We start from the raw sequence: 17564 nt of genomic DNA, 5'->3' as shown, positions 1-17564 counted from the left end.
ATGATGATATAGAGCGTAGACCTGGAACGCAGTGAATCAGCTGCATCACATTTCTGCGATGTAGGTTCACTTAGTTTATTTCGGTTAGAATATTTTCCAGAATCAACTTTTCTCTTGTAGGTCTGTTCCGTTCTTGATTATGTTTAGAACTGTGAATATCTGTGCTTTTTGTAGCTTGCCAAAGTGGCTGCTTTGGTTTGATAGGGTTCCAGCGGTTCGCATTAAAAAGCCATGGAGGGGGGGCGCTGTTGAGCGCCGAACAAGATGGCCGCTTGATTGTGACTCTCCGCGGCTGGCAGGTCACAGAATCTGATTTTCGGCACCTTTCTGCATCGATACCCGACTTCGGAGGGCACGACTCCACAGCTGCTGTTCCGGGCTACACTCGGCCCGAATCTGACAAGAAACGGGGCCAGAGCCCTAAGATCCCGACATCTCTCTGCCCCTCCCCCACCAGCAAGGCGGCTTCGCGCCACTACCCTGCTCCAGTTGTGGAACGCGCCGGACTCCCCTGCTCGCCGACGCCACTACTCGCTCCGGTGTGGGCCCCCACCCACCCCTGCCGAGGCCCGTTCCTCGGGAAGACCTCTCCCGGAGCCCTGATCCGGCTTTCACCAGCCGCGGAGGGGCAGCATACACGGCCGCGGCTGCAGCGCGGCCCTTCCGGATTTGGGAACCTGCTTGCTGGCTGCTGGGGGTCCCCCCTCACGGACACTTGGCGGAGGGGTCGAGCTGCGGCACACCCCATCACACCTGGTGCTGCGTTCCCCCGTGCCCCCACCCACCCCTGCCGAGGCGCGCGGCTCGGGGGGGCCTCCTCCGGAGCCCCTGATCCGACGTTCTTCTCCAGCCGCGGAGGGGCGGCATATACTGCTGCGACACGACTCGGCTGCTACGGCCTGGCCCTTCCGGGTTCACGATCCTGTTTGCCTGCTGCTAGGGGTCCCCCCCCTCAAGGATACTTGGTGGAGGGGTCGAGCTGCGGTGCACCCCATCACAACTGGTGCCGCGCTCCCCCGACATACGCTGCAGGGCCCCGAGCCCAATAAGGTACGTGGTACATGGAGGGGGGGGGTGCCGCCTGGCTTTGCGACCCGTATGCCCGCCTCCGTAACATAGAGGCTCACTTTGGCCGCCGGCACTCATACCCGAAGCAGACAGCTCTGCCCTGGAGCTGCATCACCCTGGTATCCCCCAGCTCCGGAATTGTCTTGGGGTGCTCTGGGCCACGCCAGCCACCTGCATCTCACCTACCTTGAGGGGCCTCCTGGCCTGTGAATTCTCAGGGGGTCTGTCACCTCACATTGCTGCTCTTGAGCCTCAGCCTGTCCAATCCATCGGTGGGACGCGGGGCCGGTTGGGGCTTCCCCCTGTCCCTCCTGCAGGCACGCCTGGACTACCACACTGTGATCACGGTTCACACGGCAGCCACCGCACACCACAACTTTTAGCCTCTGAGCTACATCTGAACCCTCCGGACTGCACCTCCCGCGCTGCCGTGGGCTGGCTACACCCCCGCGGACTCCATCGGCGGCAACGGGCCACACATATGCGGGTCCACAGCCACTGACCCCCCCCGGGGAACTACCTGTTCCACATCATCCCTGCACCCTGCCCTGTGTGTCTCACGGCCCGAGGTCCCCACACCTCTCTCTCTTGAACCGCTGGTATTCCCCCATTACTCCATTGGAACTTCAACATCATCAGGATGACCAAGGGGGCCGCAAGGAAACAGAGCTCCATCAATATGTTTGCGAAGACGCCGGTGAGATCGCCGGAGGAAACCACCGAGCAGGCTCCCATGGCGTCATCATCTGCCACAGCCCCGGAGTCCCAAAACATGATGGACTTTATTCGGGAGGGCTTCACCGCACTTCACTCCAAACTAGATGACATGAACGGCACTATATCCTCTATCAAAGCCCATATTGAGAGGACGGATAGCCGGGTGGCGGAGGTTGAGACGAGGGTGGGCTCAGCTGAGGATGCATTGGGTGCCCTGCGCTCTGAAGTCGCTGCTCTTTCCAATCGAGTCCTTGACGTGGAGAAGAAAAATGAGGATCTGGAATCCCGATCAAGGCACAATAACCTCCGTATTATCGGCGTCCCCGAGAACGAGGTTCATGAATCAATGGAGGACTTCGTCGAACACACACTACTGATGCTCCTCGACTCACCCAAACTCTCCCCGCAATTCTCTATAGAGCGTGCACACCGGGCCCTAACGGCTAAACCCAAGCCTGGCGCTCCTCCTCGGCCCATCATAGCCCGGGTGCTGAATTTTCGGGACCGTGATGCCCTCCTCAGAGCCGCGAGATTCAAGGGTGAGCTCTTACTGGATGGCGCGAGGATCCATCTTTATCCAGACTTCTCAGTGGCCGTCCAGCGTGAACGCAAGACCTTCCTGGCGGTCAAGCGTAGGCTGCGTGATCACTCAATTAAATACCCCATGCTCTACCCCGCCAAGCTCTGCATAGAACACGCCAACCGGGTGTTCTTTTTCACTCTTCCAGAAGAAGCCTCCAAGTTCCTGGACGATCATTTCCCAGGTTGATCCCCCCCTTGTTCAAGGCTCTGCAGCTACCCTTCAGCCCGTTCGGGGAGGGCCCATGCCCGGCCACCTTCCTGCGCTGGAGTCACACTGGGTTTCTACTCTGCAACCTGTTTAGATTGTTCACTGTTATGAATAGGTGCCAGGTCAACATGTGCAACATCTCCGCCCAAGTTACGTGCAAGCTCTTACTACTGGCACCCTTTTACGTCATTTGGACCTGCCGCGGCCCGGAGAGACGCGGCCAATCCGGCCCACAGGCCCCCAGGCGCTGATGCATTTGGTTTGGTTTTGGTTGAGGGGTTTTGGGGTTGTCATCCCTCTGTTTGGGGGAGGGATGTGGGAGAAGGTGGGACATGTTGGGGGTTATGTTACAAAAAGCTTGGCGTTGGCAGCAACTACGGACCGCGAGGTGGTACTCAATGACTGTTTCTGCAGGACTTCCTTATTGGCCCATTGCTTCCTGGTATTTTTTCTGATATGTTCACCCCCGTATCGATGTCTGGGAGTGACCTGACTTTTATGAGCTGGAATGTTCGGGGGCTGGGCAATTATAAAAAGATGAGGCAGCTACAGCTACAGGCTGAGCGTCATGGATCCAAGGTTCTTTTTTTACAGGAGACACATGCCCGCACAGAACAATGCATAAGATTTGCTAAATCATGGGGTCCGCACAGATTCTTCACCGATTTCTCTTCCCAAAGCCGTGGGGTCATGACTATCATTCATAAGAGTCTCAAGTTCACCCACATCTCTTCACACATAGACCCTCAAGGCAGATATGTACTGCTTCATGCCACGCTTCAAAATAAGGAGATAGTCCTGCTGAACATTTTCGGTCCCAATATAGATGATCCGGATTTTTATGTACAGGTCTCGTCCCTTCTCGATGGCTTTCCCCTTGTTCCCATCCTCTGGGGGGGGGGGGGGATTTTAATACAATCTTTGATGTGGCCCTCGACAGATCGGGGTCCAAACCTCTTCAACTCTCTAGAGCAGCCTACACAGCACGATCACCCCTGCCCCAGCTTGCCATGGTTGATGCATGGAGGTTCTTTTACCCAGATTCCCGCGTTTACTCTTTCTACTCCTCGGTCCACGATTCTTATTCCCGTATTGACAGATGGGTGATCTCCAACGCACTAGTTAAGAATGTCATACAGTTAATGATTCCCCCCAGGACCCTGTCTGATCACTCTCCCGTGACCATCACCATAGACTGGGGACCAGATACCCGGCCGCACCCGACGTTGGAGGCTGAAGCCTCTCTCCCTTCTAGACCCGGAGTTTTGTTCTGAACTCGAGCTATCTATCGAGGAGTTCTTCGATATAAACACAGGCTCGGTGACATCTCAGGCCACTCTGTCGGAGTCCTTCAAGGTCTACATCAGAGGGATAGCGCTATCGAAGGAGAAAGGTGTCCTTAGGTCGATCCGCAGGGACCTCGCCGAGAGTGAATCTAAATTATCGATCCTTGAGGCTAAATGTTCACTTCACTCCACTCCGGGAGCCCTGGCGGACATCGGGGTTGAGTTGGATACGTTCCGATCCCTTGCCGAGCGCGAACAAACATTTCTGGATAATCCTGGCATGGCGAGAAAATACGGGGAGGGTGAACGCCCGGGCCGATTCCTGGCAAGACTTATTCGTCACGAGATGGGGTCCCCGCATATACTTGGGATTGAGAGATCGGACGGCTCTATGGCTGTCACCTCACAGGACATCAATACAGAATTCTTCACGTTCTATGAAACCCTATATTCCAACTCTGACGAGGTGCCGGCGGTGGAGATTGACTCCTTTCTTGATACCCTTCCTTTGTCGACTCTCACTCCGGAAGCTGCGGGTCTCCTTGATTCCCCACTTACGCTTGAGGAGCTCACTGATGCGATCGACTCCTTATCCTCGGGGAAGGCCCCTGGCTCGGATGGTATCCCAGCTGAATTTTATAAACGCTATAAATCACTATTGCTCCCTCACCTGATGGGTCTCTGGGAGGAATCGATTGAAGTCGGTGTATTTCCCCCTTCACTTCGCGAAACCACAATTACGGTATTACTTAAATCTGACAAACCCTCCTCACAATGCGGTTCGTACCGCCCGCTCTCACTTATAAATTGCGATGTCAAAATATATGCTAAGGCACTAGCACCCCGGTTGGCTCCCTTCTTGCCTTCCATCATCCATCCGGATCAAGGGGGCTTTATCCCTGGTCGCTCTACCTCTCTGAACCTCAGGCGCCTCTTTAATATAATTAATAGAATAAACCCCGAGACACATGCGGTGGCGGCCACACTTGACATGCAAAAAGCGTTTGATTCAGTTTCGTGGAGGTATTTGTGGCGGGTCCTCGAGAGCTGTAGATTTGGTCCATCTTTTCTCTCCTGGGTTAAATTGCTCTACTCTGATCCTGTGGCTAGGGTCTGCACCGGCGACCGTTCCTCCCCCCTCTTTAGAATCACCAGGGGGACGAGACAGGGATGCCCCTTCTCTCCCTTGATCTTTGCCATAGCAATAGAGCCCTTCGCTGATATGCTCCGCCAATTTCATGCTCATAGAGGACTCCGTACAGCAGGCCAGGCAGACGTAGTCTCCCTATACGCCGATGATGCTCTGCTGTTTATATGCTCTCCCTCCATCAACTTACCCCCAATGCTGGAAGACGTCATACATTTTGGCCGAATCTCGGGCCTTAAGGTGAACTGCTCGAAATCTATACTCTTCCCTCTTACAGAATGCACCCACCCCTCCGGACACTCAGGGGTTCACATGGGCCCAGTCTACTTTCACCTACCTGGGGATTGAGATTACGCGCCATCGAGCGCTGACTTTCAATGAGAACTACCAAAAGTATCTCACACATTTGTCCTCTAGGGTTCTAGTCTGGGGCAAACTCCCGATATCCCTCGCAGGCAGGATAGGTCTACTGAAAATGGTTGTGTTGCCCCAGTTACCAACACCCCCCTGTGGCCAGGGGTGGGTTTCTTCCGGGAACTGACCCGCATGGCCAATTCCTTCCTCTGGCATTCGGGTGCAGTCCGCCTCAAACTGGATACCTTGTCTACCCCCATGGCTTATGGGGGCTTCGGTGCCCCGGATTTTCTTAAATACTGGCTGGTATCCCAAATCCAATGTATATTGACATCCCACTGGTTCAACACGACGGACCCCCCCCCCCACATGTTAGACTCGAGAAACTTGCGGTCAGCGACCGTGACATTCGCTCACTGGTGATACAACCTGCCCCTCTGGCACTGGACTCACAGAACCCGGTCGCCTCCACATCCCTGGCATTGTCAAAAACATGGAAATTGTCCGGTACTGCTCACACCTTTCATGGTAACCTCCCTCTCTGGAACTTCCTGCCGGGGGTCCCTCGGGTGCCACCGGCCATGGTCCGACGCTGGGCCGAGGTGGGATACGAGTTGCTGCGCGATGTGTTTGATCAGGGTGTATTTGTAGAATGGCCCGACCTCCCACTGCCCTTAAGGAGAGGCCAGTGTATATGGCTCCAATACTCATCCCTTCGCAGGACCCTCAAGCGTAACTATCCGGCCTTCCCGGCCATGCCGCCGGACGATCCCCTCATCGAGGAACTCACCTCCCCCTCACCCACTAGAGGTAAAATATCTAGACTATACACTATGCTGCAGTCCAGATCTATTCCGGAATTCACTAAATTGAGGCGGGCGTGGGAGGTGGACCTTGGTGTCGAAATGTCCGATGAGCGCTGGGCGCATCTGTGTGAACGCACTCACCGGGTGACCTTCATCTCCCGCTCAAAGTGATTGCATAGATTCCACTACTCCCCGATCAGATTACAACGCATGTTCAGTGATCACCCCTCTAGTTGCCCTAGGTGCGGCATAGATGCCGCTGATTACATCCACATGATTTGGTCCTATTCCCATCTCTCACAGTTTTGGGAGGCAGTCTTCTCGAAGGTCTCTGCTATGCTCGACCATCTCATCAGCCCCTCCCCGGTGGTATGTCTCTTCCATGACCTCCCGGGCCTCCCCCGGGACTCCAAAAAACTAGCTAGTCGCTGCATGCTCCTCGCTGTACGATCCATCCTATTGTGCTGGCTTCGCCCCTCGCCTCCCACGCACGCCCAATGGCTAAGAGCGGTCACGTGGGCCTCAGACTCCGAGGAGGCCTGGTCTCATCTACAACCCACCCACTCTAGGCCCAGGAACATCTGGCTCAGATTCCGTTCTTATATGTCAGACCTGAATACGACACCGGCCACATCTCCTCCAACTACCTCCCCCCACCGACCCGAGCTCTCGCCCCCATCATAGTTTTCTGACATGCTGATCATGTTATAAAAGTCCCCAATGGATGTATTCCTTTGCAATGTAACCCTTGTTTCCTATACTGTGTATATTTGTATTCATATTGTACTTGCCTGGCGTTGTCCGCCTGTTTTTTGCTGCCACGCTAAATGAATAAAAAGAAGTTTAAAAAAAAAAAAGCCATGGAGGATCGTCTGTTGAGGGCTTGAAGTGATTCTGTTATCGCTTCCTTTTCTCAGACAACGTTATAAAGGTCAGTGACTTGTCACTAGCCTCTGTGTCTCCAGGTTTATTAATCTCTTTTTCATTCAATTCGCTGTTAGCTCTAGGTGGTGTTCTGGGCCAGTGGGGCTTATGTCTTCTGAAGAGGACTCACAGAAACTAACTGCAGCCAGGTCACTCTCCTCTAGGTATTCTGACAAATCTTCTAATGGATCATAAGTGTCCAGCACAACCCTAGATTACTTTTTTGTTATTTGCTCAGCAGAACTTTTCCTGTTCTTGTCACTTTGACCATCTCCTTTCTGGTTGGTTGCTTTTGTTTTTAACCAACATTCTTTCTCATAAGTTATTTGTTTCCTTGGCGTCATATGTTTAAAAGGTTCGCAAACAGCTGTAGGCATTGAGAAGTTGCGTAGAAATGCTATGGACCAATTTGTTTTGGTTTGCTGAGCGTTCAGGCTATATGTTCTTTTAGATGGACCATTCTCTTTCAGATTTAGAACAGAGCACCCAGTCTCCACTGGCTCCTCTCCAGAGCTTTTTTCTGTTTTTTTCTTTTTAAATAGATCATAGAACTGTCCGTTTCGTGTTGAGTGCCTTGGATTTTGTTCCATCGCGATTTCCACATGTACATGACTTGTCAATCATAAGTATTGTGTCGTCGGTCCCAGGTGTACTTGGTTTTGCTGGACCTGCTTCTTGTTCCTCAGCATTATGGCCGTCTGATGTATTTGAAACATTTATTTGTGGTAGAGAGTTCCTTGCTGTGCCCTGCCATTTAACTCCATGTTTAACAGGGTTTTTACTCAGGACTTCTTGATCCGAGGTACTGTTCCCTGAAATGTTCTTTCTAGGTTTTTCTCTTTCTTTGTCAGTTACATGCACCCCAAGATCTTTAATTCCTTTCCTTTGTGTGTCGGTCTCAATCAGCACCTTCTGGTTCCGGTTTATATTAGAGTTGCTACTGGTAATTTCTTGTGTTGGTGATGTGGTTTGACTGCTATTTTTCCACATCCATTTGAGACTTTCAAGGAGTGCGTCCATCATATTTTTCCTCTCTACATGTTCACTCTGTGCTAAGTCGCTGAGTCTTGCTTGCCACATCGTTGATGTTTCATCTTCCTTATTCAAGCTTTCCTGAATTGAGTCAATTAAGGTTTCGATTGGATTTAATTTGATTTGCATCAAAGCCAACAGCATTTCATGGTCCTTTAGAGTCGCATGTATGTTTTCATACATTTTAAGAAGGGGGGCAGAGAGATTGTCAGGGCTGCCGTTATATTATTGTGAATTTGCACCCCTAGGTCAGCTGGCAGGCAAAGCCGATTTTTTTCTTCTTTTTGGCTAGTAGCCATAAGTTCCATTGATATGAACTTTGGTGATTCAGAAGATTTAGATGCTTTTCTTGCCGTTTGTTCCACGCTTGACTGTTATTTCTACAGTCTGCGACTACTTTAATCCTCATTATTGGGCTTGTAGCAGAAGAGGGTTTTGTGACTCTGTAGCCTATGCAATTTTGTGAAGGTTCCAGCCCACTACTGGTGTTTATACTTCCAGCGTCCCCAGTTACCCTTCAATCATTGTGAGGGTCTGGACTCATTGAGGTTCCAAGGGTACATGTTTCTTTGATTTCTACGGGGCTGTGTTGTTTACCAGATGCTGACGCATTAACAGCCTGCACAAGCTCTGGGGACGAACAGTCACCCGGCATGGACTCCTTTAGTATCGAGCTAGGTAGTGTAGCCGTCAATTCTAGAAGTTCTGCTTCTGTCACGTCAACTGTGTTAGTATCAGTGGGCTGTGTTTCTTCCATAGCATTTGAAGTAATCTCTTTTGCAACTGGGTTTCAGCGTATTGGTAAATTGACATCTACCATCGCTCTCTTGTGCGCTCCTCTTAGAATTTCATTTGGTGTTTGGAGGATCGTTACTTTTGGCATAATGTTTGTTAGATGTTTGTTTAAGGGGGACATCATTGATTCACTTACCAGCAATTGAGTCATTATCTTGGAGGAGGTGCCAGATGGAAGTTTGAGGAAGAGCTAGTGTCGCTGCTTCCTAGTGCGCGATCCAGGCTGCTCCATCATGATTCCGGGAGGTAAGAAAGTACTTAGCAATCAAGAGGCTGTTTGTCAGTTTCCTTTAAATGCGCACTGCAGGTGCAAGTTGGACGGATTGTTTCCACAGGTAGATGCACTCTGCGGACGATTTCACGTTGCCTTTTCAAGGAAGCTTTCAGTATCTTGTGTTGAGAAGTAGTAAGGTACAGTGAACAATATCCTTTCTCGCCACATAGTTTTCCTGTGCACAGTAGTAGAATGGGGGCTTTAAAGCTGTGCAGCTTTGCAACTGTGTAACTGTGAGACTTTGCTCACGACTTTGCACGCGCTTCGCGCATGCGCACTTATTTTATCCTTTGAAGTCCACCAAGCCGTGACAAGCCGAGCTCGCAAAGCTCCCAGGGCTTTGTAATAGATACAAGCACGGATTGCAGGATTGCAAGGGACTCAGATTTGCATGGATAAACAGTAGTTGGTAGCAAATCCAGGAAACACAGACTCTGCCGTCTTTCTGTGTAACTGTGACACTTTGCTCACGACTTTGCCTTTTTTTAGGCCTGCTGCCATAACAGATTCCACTCTCAGGGTCTGGTTGGTCTCCTGGGATCTGTATGAATGGCACAGCTCAGTTGGTTTACCAGCATTTGTCCTTGGTACTGGGCTGTCCCCCAACAGGCTGGTGTTGGGAAAGATTTCTCTTTACTGCATCTTTCCTTCCATTTTTATGGACCACCAAACTTTTTACTTTTATTTTTGATCCTGACCTTTACTTTTTACAGTGCAGTGAAGCCTTGAACTTCACTACACTGTCTTCTGCTCATCTGTTATGGGGAAACGGACATGTCCTTTAGGCTGTCAGTACTGGGAAACATTGTCAGCAGTCATGGGAGGGAGCTGTGACCCGTGGAGTAGAGGGAACATCCATTCCTTGCGTCTGCTCGGTACCCTGCAAAGGAGAGCTGTCTGAAGCGTCCCAGGACCATCCTGTGGCTGACCAGCTCTGAGTTTGGGCTGTCGACATCGACGTTCCATATTGAGGCCTGGAACCTGGGGGACCTTTAGCTTGTCCAGCCAGACCTACCTCAGCAAAATTGTCCTAGCATCAAGGGGACTCGAGATGGGAGGGAAAGTCTGACCATGACAGATGAGTCTTTTTGCGTCCTCGTGCTGCGTTGACCACCGCCCGAAACAGCTTACCGGAGTCAAGTCCGGTCCTGAGAGGGGTCCTGCATCGTGTTTTTCTGCATTCTTCGTCCGAGAGTCCTTGCACCAGCTAAAGATACCGACCGGTGATCTGCTCGAACCTGCAACCCCTGTGAATCAAGGACTGAGGCGGGCGGCGGTAAAAACAACCTTGGACCATCTTCAATTGACCTGCCAAGTCCCCTGAAGAATCGGATTGCGGGGGGTGAGTTACAGTGGTTCTTACATGCCCCTAAACTCCCTTTAAATGTTTTGCTAACTTTTATAAACCCTTTACTATACCTTGGCTTTGCCACTGCTTGCTCGCGCAAGCCTTCTGAAAGTTGGGGACACTTTTGTTAGTTACAATAAACTGTCCTCTAACCCTTGGAACCGTTCACTGAACCCCAGAGAACCTACATTAATTTTATTCTGCATCACAAACTGTGTCTGAACTTTTCCTGACCTTTTGGGCATAAGGCTCCAGACAATTTAGGGAAGGACCTTTGAAGTTAGGGTTAATTATCTGTGAACCTGTAGTGCATAAACTAATCAGTACTTTTTTTTACAGGGGTTTGATTTGTATTATGCCCTACAAATAACTGTATTTTTATACATACTGTCTAAGTGTAATCTGTGATTCCCATTGTGTGTACTCATTGTGGACCCTTTACACATTCACCACCTCTTGAGACTTAGCCTAGACCTCTCGTCACTGCTACCTTGAACTGGTTTGGCTACAGCTCCCAGAGTTGTCCCAGTCACAACATAGGTTGGCCTTCCAATAATCTGTCCACCAGGCCAGAGTATGGAAAGTCAGTCCCAACAGAAGGCCATGCTGAATTCTACAAGGGACATTCACCCACCGCAGATATGCGCTGTGGCATTCCTTGTGGTGAAGCCTGGGGCCAATAAAACATTGTTTGGCAATTGAAATTTAGTGGTACAATGTTTGCAGTCTGCACAGGGGGCACTGTTGGCAGATTCCACACCTGCCCTCAAGAGTGGGGTGCAGGTAAGGCTTAGTGGCAGATTGTACACCTGCACTGGGGTTTGAGGTTTACAGGACTTCTCCGGTCTGGCAAACTCATAAAACCCCCTCTCCAGACCTGTGTTCAGTAACAATGGGGTTTTGGATAGTAATAAAATTGCACACTAAGTCAGTAGTTATTTTTACCCCCAAGGGACACGCTAGGCTAAGCCTTAAGCTCCTACACTTTGGAAGGGGGTTTATTTGGTGAAACGGGACTATCCCCAAAGGGAACCAAGGGAGTATGACAAGCAAATCCTCCACATACTGTCTGGTGACCATCATCCTCTGGTTTGGGGAGGAACACAGCCCCCTTCATCACACCCTTCAAGTTTCCAAACAAGGGACAATCAGACCACCCACTGAGCTAAACAGGTTCAGGATCGAATTCTAGAGAGTGTATAAAGATACTGTTAGATAAGATTTTCTTTATGCTAAATCACTGTCACCTGTGAGACCCCCAACATGTTTGCTGGGTTTGTGAATTCTTTTTCTATGTTCCTGAGTGAATGGGAACCTTTTATCCCCATTCAACCTTTCTTTTACTCTTTCCGTGGAAGTCATTTGTGTTTCTGTATTGCCCAAGGGTAGTCTTATAAAGTCCTTTGGGTGGATTCTAGAAAAAATGTCCTAACAGATACACCCCAGTAGAACTCCATCCTCCTAGATCTCATACTTGAAGATAACATCAAGTGATTCTGATATGGTTGGAAACCCACTCGCCTCTGTCCATTGGCTAGTGCACAAAAGACAGGACTCTCATAACTTGAACCTAATGAACATGAACCTCTACCCTACCCCAGAAAGCTGACTGAAGCAGCTGCAACGTGATGAGTTGTGCTAAATAAACAAACTAAATCTTCTTGTACTGCTTGAATTTTCCCTGAGCAAAAGCTGAAAGGTTCCTTTTGAAGGATGTAGCTGCAGCTTGATATAAGTCTGGGAATATTGAAACAAGATGATGTGGCAGTAAAGTGGCTCCAGTCTGATTACTTGATTAGCCTTCTTGGAGGATGTAGCACAGGCATGATCAACCAAGGTGCTTCAAGCAGGACCTAGAAGTACTCAGTCTTTCCTGGTACGATAGAGACAAGATCTGGAGTATGCAGGTAGTCCAGACCACAACTTTTTAAAGTTATTTGACTAGGCAGTTTGGTATCACCCTATCACTGTGCATCACAAAATGCTGCATTTTCACAGCCCCATTTCACTGCATATATATGTGGAGGGGTGGGTAAAGTTGAAAATAAATGTGTGGGGGTATGGAGGTGGGGAGCTGCGGGGGTCTCCCCCTGCATATACATGCAGTGAAATAGGGTAAAACAAAAAACAGGTCGACATTTTGGTGATGCGCAGTGATCACATAGATTCAGCGGTTTCATCTGAGGGTCTCCTGAACGAACAAGTAAGTCCACCAGATGGTGAGAAGAATGCTAATAGGAAAGAGCCATCTTCTTGTACTGCAAGGACCAATGTCTCTCCTACTTGTGTCTGATCTCTGGTGAACAACGACGATGAAAATGTTATCCATAGGATATGTGCTTTTTTATTTGTCTTGCACTTACTGAAAACATCTGACAAATGAAGCAGTTCCAGACCACAAAGAGCAGGGGTCCACTGGATGACGGTTTATCAAGCAAGGTACACAGAATCCTGGAGCAGCATTTCAAAAGCAAAATAAGCAGTGTGCATTTCTGCCCCATAAAGGAGTAGTTTCTATAGTTTGGGAATAGAATTGGACCGAAGCAAGTGTATTGTCCATCATTCAAGTACCTGTCTTACACATTAAACACCACCCTTTTGGTGTGCATATGTAATGTGTGTGCTTTTTCCCTTATGAAATCAGTGAAGTGTGTGTAAAAAAGCATCTATTCTAAGCAATGGGGTCCTCAGAAGCAAAGTTAACAATCTAAAAGCATTCACATTGCAAATAAAACAGAAGCTAGGAATTTCAACTTGCCTCTTCATCCACGTTGTCTTGACTAGATCGTTCCTCTTCAGTTCTTTGTGAAGACACCTCCATCGCCTGTTAGTTGTGAGAAAAACAAACAATGATTTAGGACCATAACATAATGTGTGTAGTAAGAAGATTGTTCACAACTGGAATTTAACATTATTTCGAGCAAGGTAAATTGCAAATAAGGTTTAACTTTGACCTTAAGTACTTCATTGGTCACTCTAATGCAGGGATGCTAAACAACTTTACTGCCCAGTGTGATGAACCTCCAGATGGCATCACTTCTCCCCAGAGGGAAGCCCCATTCCATGAGGCTAGGGAGGTGTAACCGCTAACCAATAGTCCCCCTAGGGGTGGCAACATGCGGGATGTCTCGTGGGGAGGAACTCCCTCGTGTGGATAAGAACGTGAATCTCGGACATGGCCCCTTTAACTCCCAACCCCACAGGGTCATAACACCTAAACCTTCTCTACCTAGGCTAAAGTCTGAAACCATGTGTTGTTGTAAACTGTCAGACAATCTCGATGTAATGAGTACAGGGACGAAGAAGAACTTGAGCGTGTTACAATCAAGTGGAAGGGGTGCGTGACAGCTATCGTCAATCAAACTGACCTTATGCTGGGACAGTCCCTGTTATTTAAACTAAACAGCAAAGAAGGACTTTGCTCTGTTCTGAATACAGAAGGAGAACCCGGTTGAGCGAGGACATCGCCGAGAAGCCCACAAGGTTGAAACTGGGCTTCAGGAGACTGCAGCGAGGCAGCTCTACAGTGTAGCACAGACGAGCAGCGGGATCCAGGGACTGCATCTTGCAAGTCGGCTTTGAGCTGGCGCACATGAAATAGAGACATTGAGAGGGGTATGCAGTGATTATATTGAATAGAAAACAAAGAAATTTCACCAAATGAAAAAACGACTAATACCAAAATAACTAATTTTGGAAAAAACTAAAAATGGGGCTGGGAGCAGGGTCTGATTAGCCTATCTGCCACTCGGCCCGTGGCTGGGCCGAAATCATGTGTAGTCCCTGGGGGCCGGTTTCTGACCATGCCTGGGGTGGTTTTATTATTATTATTTTGTTTTAAGTTTGAAAAAAAAAAGAATCATACTTTTTTTGAAACAAACAAAAAGCACCTGCAACGGCATATCAGTGCAAGGTAACACATGTTACCTTGCTTTGATGACTGATTTGCATGCATGATGTGTGCATCATAAATTATGATGCATGCATCATTCACATGCTGCTGCAGCATGTGGCCAACTTTGCACCAGACCTGCAGATTAACTTAACTGGTCTGCTGTTAAATCTTAGTTACCAGTTTAATGGTATCCACTACAGAGTAATTGCTCATTTTATTATAGCTGACATGATAGCTCAGTAGGTTGAGCGCTCGCTGCTGCGTTGTGTGTGTGATCTGCAGGCTCGAATCCCAGCAAGGCCATCTCAGCCTTTCATCCTTCAGAGGTCGATACACGAGTACCAACACAGGTTGGGTGATATTGTGTGCATATTTGTTCTATAAAAAAGAGCGTAAGTGCTATACAATAACATTATCATTTGGCCTTGGACGTCTGCTTGCATTCACAGCAATTTGACAATATGGATCTATACACACAGATATGAATGATACATATGGTGATCCATTCTTGAATGAAATGAAATGTATATCACATTAGTGAAATCATAACCATATTTTACGTAGTGTACTTGGGAACAATGCTATTTGATGCCACTTCCTGTTTTGTCAAGGGTGAAGGGTCGTGTTTTATCGCTTCCCGGGATGTCACTTTCGGGTGGAGTCAAATGACATCACTTACAGTGATGTCATCAGAGGTCAAGGGTCATGAGGCGAGGGCTGGGCCACTTTTTCTTGGGTGTCTGGGCCCATTTCTTGTGCCAGTCCGACCCTGGCTTGGGAGTGGGGGAAAAGTGTTACAAAGAAGAAGGGGGGACTTTGGGAGTGGAAACAACCCCAAAAACAACAAAAAAGAAATGTGCTATTTTGGTGTTAGTTGTTTTATATTCGTTTAAATTTTATTTGTTTTTTCATTCGATCAAATCACATGTGTTAGGGAGAATTCTCTGAAATTTGCTAATTCCTCTCTACCTTAGAGAACCCCAGCAACTTTGCTGGATTTTAGGACTTACATTTTTTACCTGAAGAGAGTGAGACCCTTTTTTCCCCCACTCTCATGTATTTTAAATGTGATTTAAACTCTGTTTCTTTTAACTTATGGAGTCTGGCAAACTCCATGGGCATCATATTTTACATTGTGTCACACAGCGCCTTTAATGCAGTGACACAGGGAAGTCTTTCAGATTTCCCATGGTTTAAATACATTCCTCTTGGATAAACTCCTGTTTCCAAGAATAGTAAAGTGAAATTGACTTTACTTACAACTGTAACTTTCTAGACCCAGCATCCACTATCTTACAATAGGGTGCTGGAGGGGATACTTAGTATCCCCTTTGTCTAGCTTCTCATGTAACATTTTTATGTTACACTTTCCTCGATGAATGGCTGGTGGCAGTGGCTTACTTTTAACTAATGTGGTGTGCGTTCGCAGATGCATTAAAGCACTCAAGAGTGCAATTTCTGTCAAAATGGCCCTGGGCGTCTTTTTTCACCATTCCTCTGTGGAAAGGTCCTTCTTGAGATTTACTCTGCGTGCCAAACCGGGTTTGGTTCCTTTGTTCATTTTGCCTTGGGCAGGATTCACGAGTGAAGCCCGCCTCTGGCTCCAGGGTGTCTGGCGGGGGCACAAAGCGAGGGTGGTAGCCGAGACTCCCTGTGCTTAGTCTCCTAGGAGACAGGAATGCAGACTTCTAAAATATTTTGCAAGACTTTTACCTACCTCTGAGTAGTGCTTCAGCTCACCTAGACTTTTGCCCAAAGTGACTTTGGCCTAGCCTGGCTCCCTGAATGACTCTTCTTCCCTCTGTCAGTGTGTTTAGTCTTCCTTCAAGGAAGGGGTTAACTAACTTTGCATTGGGGGGTTTGAGAATATTTGTGAGATCTCTTGTTTTGTCCTGAATACCTTTCTCTAACAAAATGCCAACAGTAGTATATCAATATCCACAGTGTCCTAGTTACTAAAGTCACCTGACTGTGTAGGAAGTGTCCGAGTGTCATCCCAAAAGGGTGCTTACTGATTTAGAAGTATTAAGAGTGTGTATTTTGGAGTGTATTTGTGTGTTACTATGATATTGCCCCTTATGAAGAAGGCTTACTCTAACTGACTGATACATACATTAACAATTGTTTAATCAAGAAACCTTGTGTGTAAGAGTTTATTTGAATACTTGTCACTGTGAATCTCTGTGCAACTCCCCTACAGCTCACATTGACCCCTCTTGAGATAAGCCTGGGTGCTCAATCACGCTACCAACCTGTGCAGTACAGACTTATACCAAAGTTTGGGTTCCTATTGCCAGGAGGTCAGGGTACTGCATACAATCTTGCCTAACAACATGTAACCATTGAACGGTGGTGGAGCGACCTGTTGTGGATAGGACGTGCAGTCTGAGAACTGCACCGAGACCACCTATGCTAGACTACCATGGAGCCACGTAGGCGAATGTATGGGGAGCACGAGAAATTGCAGTGGTGGCGTGGTCTGTAACAGGTGGTCTGTCCGCTCCAGAACTTGCACAGAGACCGCCAGCAGTACCCGGCCGTGAAGATAAGCAAGCCTACGAAGAGAAGCAGAGTTAGAAGGTGAAGTTAGAAGAACAAACCCACAACCCCTGGCGAAACAATCCCTGTGAGAAGGTAACAGGAATAAGGATACATCCGGGAGAGGGCCGGGAAAGTTTGATACTGTGGGTCTAGTAGCTGTAGAAGAAGAGAAAGTAGTGAAGCACGTTTTAAGGCAATTTCCCTGGCCAGTTCCACAAGCGTGTGGTACTGGAGAATCAAAGTTTCAGGGAATCTCGGGGCAAGGTAACCTTGAAAGAAAGACTAGAGAACGGAAGAAACCCTTGGAAGGAGCTACAAGAATTGTTAAAGAAGTTGAAGATAAAATAGCTGGTAAAAGGCTTACAAGATACTGGGGCGCAAGCTAGGAGAAGGGAGTATTTTTCCTAGCCCCACCTGGAAATCTGGTTTCTTTTTGCACTTGGGAACTTGTCCTTTGTTTGTGGATCTCGGATCATTTCCTGAGCTTGAGAAGGCTGCACCCTGAGAGACTCACACCCAGTAGAAGGGAATCATTCTACTGGGTTTTAAAAATAACCATTTTTCTTAGATTAGGTTTTGTGTTTAAG

The 17564-nt window shown here is 48.4% G+C and overlaps 1 protein-coding gene across 1 annotated transcript in view; it reads right to left on the bottom strand.

Annotated features, from left to right (window-relative positions):
* RIOK1 (RIO kinase 1) overlaps positions 1-17564 on the bottom strand; it is an 862653-nt gene that overhangs the window by 162985 nt on the left and 682104 nt on the right. The window contains exon 13 of the mRNA XM_069613474.1: positions 13300-13365. Coding sequence (XP_069469575.1) covers positions 13300-13365 — 66 coding nt within the window. The remainder of the gene's footprint in view (positions 1-13299; positions 13366-17564) is intronic.

This window comes from Ambystoma mexicanum, chromosome 5p (genome assembly GCF_040938575.1).
Source record: "Ambystoma mexicanum isolate Mex_15411 chromosome 5p, UKY_AmexF1_1, whole genome shotgun sequence".
Lineage (NCBI taxonomy): Eukaryota > Metazoa > Chordata > Amphibia > Caudata > Ambystomatidae > Ambystoma > Ambystoma mexicanum.
This window is presented reverse-complemented; position numbering and strand designations above follow the sequence as displayed.